General features: G+C 44.7%; 1 protein-coding gene across 1 annotated transcript; it reads left to right on the top strand.

Moving 5' to 3' along the window:
* The first annotated feature begins 1755 nt into the window (after window positions 1–1755).
* On the top strand, window positions 1756–3255 carry LOC139661881 (voltage-gated potassium channel regulatory subunit KCNF1-like). Its single transcript, XM_071540450.1, has one exon. The coding sequence runs from the start codon at window positions 1756–1758 to the stop codon at window positions 3253–3255; it is 1500 nt and encodes a 499-aa protein (XP_071396551.1).
* The last annotated feature ends 4252 nt before the right edge of the window (window positions 3256–7507 follow it).

Genomic DNA, 7507 nt, shown 5'->3' with positions numbered 1-7507 from the left:
TTACTGTAATGTTAGGTTTGTCATCGCTAGGTGGAGACAAACAATAAGACACAATATGCAGGCCTACCATATTATACTGCTGAGCTGCTCTATGAGCAGTTAGTAGACAAGGAGTGATTCACTTGCCAATCAATCAATAATCCAGTGTGCCATGCGCAAATCTGTTCACTTTAAATCAAAAACAAGTCCTAAACAACCTTATCCACATTAGAGCCCATTGTACACGACATAAAAGAAAAATCACGATAATATTCCTATAATAGGCTATTCCTACTGGGACTTGTAGTGTATCGAAGGTAGACCTACTCGGCAGCTTGTATTCACCTTTTCTTACTTTTAATCCAATATGGTATCATTGTAATCCTATAATAATATTCCTTATAACAGGATATTTTAGTTTTGCTGATATATTTGTATAATATCTTTCTAAATGTATTAAATGAGTCGTTTTCGATATAGGGCTATTTGGTGATAGCCTATAATAATACATTCATATGGGATACTGGATGTGGGGTGGGATATTGGTTGCATGTAGCAAGGGAAGTAAGATGGGATAGCCTATTGATTGCCACAAGATTTTAATCGATTATCTTTAATAGGCTAATTGTTTTTCTTCGGGCTTATATAAAATATAATGCAGTCCACACGGAGTGCATATTCCTGTTTCCATCCACTCTTGTTTGCTACTTCACTATTCATCAAACGCCGTGGAGATTTATGATCTGCTGAGCCCCTGGTACACTGCGCTGCGTCAAGCCAGCCAGAGACAGCCAGAGTACAACCGGAAGTCAGGCAATTTGCCTTCAAAATAAAAGCATAGAATTCAAGGAAACAGAAGTAGGCCTATGTATTAGGGTGGACAGAACAACAAAGATCATATTCAATGTATCAGTCAGTTAATTAGATTGGATGTCGAGCGAAACTATAGCTGTAGAATAGTAACTGAAAAGATAACATTCTTGCAAGGTGTGTTCACACTATTTCTCATTTTTCAAAGTGCCATTGCTTTTTTTTTTACATTAAAGTCAATGGAGAGTGGAAAGCCACTGCAGCTGGCTGCTTTTAGGCTTCTTTTTAAGAAGAGCAGAACACTGTCTAGGATTGAGAACAGTTCCACTTTTTAGAGGTGAAGTGAACAAATAACACTAATAACAAGTAAAATGAGATCTGGTCATAAAGAGTCAGTAGGCTATTATATGGGGCACACTGGCTGTGAGTTTGACAGACAGTAGGCCTACTATTTAGTGGCAGCTTATGACGGAAGTGAAGATCTGCTTTTTGAATTTATCAGCATAAGATGTGATTGAGGGAGTGTTTTTATACAGCGATAATAGTGTGAAATGCCTTTAATCTTCACATTGGTTTGTATTACAAAAAAACCCCAAATCAATTAGGATTTTATTTTGAAAGTTATGACCGGATGTCGTACGGTTTAATTCTGGCTGACTCGACATTGCGCGCACTTCCACGCCAACTTTCCCAGCGCGCACAGGCGCACTCTTCACTGCCAAACACGGGTGTAGGCTACACTAGAGCAGACAAGTCTTCATATTGCAGCCACCCCCGAGCAAAGATACTTGTTTTTCCGATTAAAACACAGACGATCCAACGAGTCCAGGAGGTTTTACGCACGGCGCCGGGGCTTCTGGTGACCTGCGTGATCTAAAAGACTTTGGGAGTTGTTACGGTTTGGCGACAATTTCGATCAATTAGGCTATTTTGGGGCGGACTTCGTGTTAACATATAAGGGACATCATGTGGGGGATCCAGAGGACGCGGTATGCTGATTGCAACGGCTCCGAAGCCAGTGAGGAGACAGAGATTGTTGTTAACATCGGTGGGGTGAAACAGGTGTTGTACGGGGACGTGTTGAATCGCTACCCGGAGACCCGGCTGGCAGAACTGGTGAACTGTTCGCTGGGGAGTTCAGAGGACCTGTCTTCACTGTGCGACGACTACGACCCGGACACGGGAGAATTCTATTTTGACAGGGACCCCGAAGCGTTTAAGTGTATAATCGAGCTGTATTATTATGGGGAGATACACATGAAACGGGGCGTCTGTCCGATTTGTTTTATGAAGGAGATGGAGTTCTGGAAAATCGACTCGGATTTCCTCGACGAGTGCTGCAAGAGCAGCCTGAAGGAGGTGGAGGACGAACTTGCGGAGATCGCCGAGAAAGTGAGAACTATCCTGGTGGACCGGGAGGGGGATCCGTCGGCCGGGGGCTGGCAGCGCATCCAGATGTGGCTGTGGAGACTCATGGAGAAGCCGGAGTCCTCGTTCCCCGCGCGCGTCATCGCCGTGGTTTCGTTCTTCTTCATCCTCGTCTCCTCCGTGGTGATGTGCGTGGGGACCATCCCGGACCTGCAGGTGGAGGACTCGGAGGGAAACCTCATGGAGCATCCCACTCTGGAGGTCATTGAGACGATGTGCATCGGCTGGTTCACTGTTGAATACGTCCTGCGTCTGATCTCCTCCCCGAACAAAGTCAAATTCATGCTGTCTTTCATGAACATCATCGACTTCATGGCGATCATGCCTTTTTTCGTGGTGCTGACTTTAACCTCCCTCGGCGCAGGGATGATGGAGCTGGCGAATGTGCAGCAGGCGGTGCAGGCTTTGCGCATAATGCGCATTGCGCGCATTTTCAAGCTGGCACGCCATTCTTCTGGACTCCAGACCCTAACATCTGCCTTGAAGAGCAGCTTCAAAGAGCTGGGTCTGCTGCTCATGTATATGGGCGTGGGGGTCTTCCTCTTCTCGGCGCTGGGCTACACTATGGAGCAGAATCACCCGGACACCTTGTTTACGAGCATCCCACAGTCCTTCTGGTGGGCGGTGATCACCATGACCACGGTGGGGTACGGAGACGTCTACCCCAAAACCACTTTGGGTCGGTGCAACGCGGCCGTCAGCTTTCTATGCGGGGTGATCGCCATAGCGCTGCCTATACACCCCATCATCAACAATTTTGTCATTTTCTACAACAAGCAACAGGTGCTGGAGACTGCGGCCAAGCATGAGATTGAGCTGATGGCCTTGCGCTCCGGCGATGCCGAGCCGAAGGCCGCGGCCAGCTCTCATAAACCTGTTGGCGGAGCCGGGGTGTGGGACAGCGCCATGCGCGCCTCTCAGAGCGACACCCACATCCCTCTACTGAAAGACCCCCGGGCAGCAGCAGGGGTCCAGACCCCCAGCATGGACACCAGCTTCGACAGCACAGCCGAGGCCACTGAATATTTTATCTCATGAACAATTAAGACCCGCTACACAAGAAAAGACACTGCAAAAGATTAATAACAAGAACAATCTCACAGGATGCTTTTTTTATGTCTCAGTACATAATTAATTATTGTAGACATGTTTTAACTCATCCTGCACAATGTAGGGTTGATGATAAAACGATGACTGGTGAGATATTGTAAATAGCCTCGTAGAAATAATAGGCCCGCAGTAATCTACAAGGGCCTTGGATACATTGTGAGCAATTGCGCCTATTAAAGGGATGTACAGTGAGATATTGACTTGATGAGCTGCGTCTTTGCGCAGTTAGTCCCTGCGGGCTGTGGGGTGCTGTTTGAACAGCCAGCGCAGTGATTCCCCATGTAGGCTACTTATATAACACCCCCCAACCCCGATCCCCAAACTCATACTGTATGCACTGCTGTCCTGTAGCCTACTCCTCTGTACATCATATTGTATTGTTTTTTTTTTCATACTGCAGATAGACAATTCCTCAAACATCCCCGCCTTAAAAGAAGTGTGTAATGTAATGTAGTAATCCTATGAGTTTTAGAAGGGCATAAACATCAAAGCAAAATTCTAAGTCACTATAGGAATATAGGAATTTTAGTGATGAAAAAATGCCATACATTTCGATGAGGTCACTATAAAGTCACTATTGAGCACCACAAACACACTGTAAGTCCCTATAGGAACATCATAGGAATGTTATTGTTGGGGTAGCAAATAAAAGCAACATATTGTTGTCATCAGGTTTGTTTTGGTATTTCATGACATAAATGAAACTGCCCATCTTATAGGCTTTGGCACCAGGCAATGTATTTTTTGCATCTGTGATTCAAATTGTATGATTGTGAGTTAACATGTCACAGATTAAGCACGACTGGGGAACTTTACACTGTCAACTCATTAGTGTCTAGCTGTTGAAAGCAGTGGCTGTCTGTGCCAGTGAGCTGCAGTCCCAGATGGGAACAGCTGACTGACACCGGGACCTGCCTGCTTCCTTGGCTGCAGGACATGCTCCTAATGGGCTTAAATTTTGCAGCAGCCATCACCGCTGCTCCCTGGAGGATGAATAGTAGGCTAACTTGACCACCCAGTTGAGCTTGTGGGCGAGGGGAAGGAGCAAGTTGGAGTTTTAGTTATACAGAGATAATCTCATTGGTTGAGGTAAACATCAGTGGGCGGAGCTAAAGGAACCACAGTTTTTTGGAGTGCAACTTAGCTACCTGGCAAACTTGAATGGCAAAGAGCGAACTCTGGTCAAATAAATAAGGTCAAAATTTTTAGCTCAAATGTGATTTTGCAGACACCACTTGTCCGATTTTGATGAAAGTTGGAGGGATGATGCATTTCGACACTGTGTTCTGGTGTTTAAAACCTTACACTGATTGGCCTGATGGAGGTGCTATAATTAATGATCACAATTTCAAACTTTGAAAGGCCATAACTGCCACACCACCGGTTCGATTTTGATGAAACTTGGAGGAACGATGCATCTAGTTACTGATCATTCATGGGTCTGCATCATTCATGGGGAATGACATGTTTATTTGTTTCAGTGAGTAGCAAGTAGTACCGGTGTCTTTTACACTGGGCTTCAGTGTAAGTTACTTAGCCAGAGAGAAGGTCATGAAGGTTAGTCCTGGCCCGTCAGCCTGTCCACCCACACACGTCCTGCACCGGACTCTGCTATCTCTCCCGGCAGGGGCCAGCAGCAGATTCACACATGTCAAAGCCTGGGAGAAAGGCCTTTGTACAGCCTGACAGGTGGAGCTGGAATGTTAAAGGCGCGCATTGTGTGAAGGAACAATGTTCCTCCGGCTGCCTCAGATGCATATGCAAATACACATGCACCTTCACGTTCAAATTTAGATTTACAAGCGCACGCACTGGCGTGTCCAAACATCCCCCTCCACTCCACCGCCCACGCACAAGTGCACACACACACACACACACACACACACACACACACACACACACACACACACACACACACACACACACACACCTCTCTTTCTAATGCTCCTTCACCCATATCCCCACAGGCATGTGTGATCTACTCCACAGTGACCTACTGTGATCCTTTGCCTGATCACCAGTTTTTACACCCACGAACTAGCCATTCAGTGGGCGTTCAAGATCAGGAGTAATTATGAGCCATTTACAGAAAATTGTGCTCATCAGCCTTTCACCAAAATAGCCAAAATTCTTGTGAGATTTCCTATATATCAAATGATTATTGATACTGTATCACTGCATTTTCCAGGTGCTCATCAGGGTCTTGGTTATATCTTGAGGTTTTGGAGTGATTACTGAGCTTTTTTTCCACAATTTCTGGAGATTGGTGTAGGTGGAGTTGGTGTAGTTAATATGGATTGCGTACATTTGTGCATCAACCCAAGACTTGGTAGAGTAATTGATGGTAATGACTTTTAAATGAGGTCGATATAGTGTCATTTCTCACACACTTTTTTGAATTTGAATAGACAAGATGGATTAGGTATGTTCAAACATGTGAATGTGACAATATGAAGTTTGTCCACAGATTGTAACACTACCAGACTGCAGTTCAATATGTGACTGCTGGAGTCAAATCATAGATCACTGTAATCCACTGCTTGAAATCTCTGCTTGCAGGATGCTGTAAATAAAGACATTCTGACATTCAGCCTCTATAGTGCGCACTCAAACACGTCCAAATGCTATTAAAATTTTTTTTTCCAGATATAGATTATGCTTATAAACTGAAACACAGTCTTTGCTGACAGGACAGGAGTGCAACCAGCAGTGTGTGTTTTCATGTTTCAGGTATGCAAAGTGACTGAAGTCTCAAGAGCTGGAGCTCACGTGTCCCATCCAGCTGACTGCTAGATTGTTTTGCTGTGACACACAGGCATACATCAGTATTGAGTTACACCAGCCATTTTGATGAGAGCACGGACAGACAGACACCCCCCCCCCTCTCTCCCCTCTCCCCTCTCCCCTCTCCCCTCCCAGTCTCCCTCTCCCTCGACCTTTAGGACAGGGATTTTCTACTTGTCTAAAAATAGGGAAATCTCTTTAGCTATCCTGTATACGAATGGTACAGACAACTGGAAGCTAAAGAGAAATGAAAGATCATTGTGCATTAAATACTCGTGCATGTGTGTCCCTCAACAGCCATTCGAGTTCAAATTATACCAAATTTTGGGGGAACGTGATTACACAACGCACAACTGCAAAAGAGTTATATGCAAAGTGAGCACTGAAGCTCTCTTTCTAATTACAGACTTTTTTCCCCAACTCCCAAGTTTAAGATGAAAGAAAGTTTTAACTTAACGTTTAAATAGCTGAGCATGCATTCTCTTTTTCCGCACTGCGCTGCTTCCCATATCATTCACTGAGCCGCTCTACTGGCACAGCCGGGGGTTAAAATTGTTGCTCAAGGGCACCTTGTTGATAAGGGAGAGGAGAGTAGCACATTCACGTTCCCCATTCACACTTACACTAGTCTGAGGATCTGAAATCTGTGATCTTTCGGTCACAAATGTGGTATTATTATGATGCAGTGAAATAGGTGGACAGATCACGGTTTTGCTCAGATATACAGTATGTTGTCGGAGTAGAATGCAAACCCAACTCCAAAAGCAAAGATGCCCAAGTAGGGTCAAAAAAAGAAAGGAAAGGAAAGGAAAGGAAAGGAAAGGAAAGGAAAGGAAAGGAAGCAAAACAAAAAACTTGAGGCGTTCAAAAACGTTGTGGGTGAAATATTTATCTTGAGTCAGACTGCACTGAAGCCAGTTGGTGCCTACCTTCAAACAGTACAAATGAGATATTTTAATAGAGGGATTCATATTCACCAGAAGATGGTCAGATGCATCAATTTGAATAAGAATGTGGGTGCATAATGGTATGGCTTAACAGCCTAGCCCTGGTGGCACTATCTCTGTTTGACGGATATTTTCAGCTGAAGGAGAGGGAAAGGTAATCTCCCTGATGGCAGATTCAGAAGCAGAGGGAAAACATTTTCCAGGGCATTATTGTGTGCTGAATGAGTTTTATTCTTTCAGCAGGAAAGTTTAAAAAGCTGCGTAGGTGCACCCTGGAGCACTCTGATTCAGCCACAGAGCTGCATAAAATTGCAAGACAATAATTACATAGATTAAATATGACCTTCTACAAAGTAGCCGAACCCGCTGAAGCTCTTACGAGTCATTATTTCAAATGACTTCCATATCTGTTTTTTCTTCCATAGCCATATCACCTCTTCCATTTCTTT

The sequence above is a fragment of the Centroberyx affinis genome, unplaced genomic scaffold (genome assembly GCF_046629955.1).
Source record: "Centroberyx affinis isolate AG114_WGS23_722 - 3 ecotype Tasmania unplaced genomic scaffold, CSIRO-AGI_Caff_v1 ptg003635l_1, whole genome shotgun sequence".
Classification (NCBI taxonomy): Eukaryota; Metazoa; Chordata; class Actinopteri; order Beryciformes; family Berycidae; genus Centroberyx; species Centroberyx affinis.
Note: the sequence above shows the minus strand (reverse complement) of the source record. Positions and strands in the feature narration are given on the sequence as shown.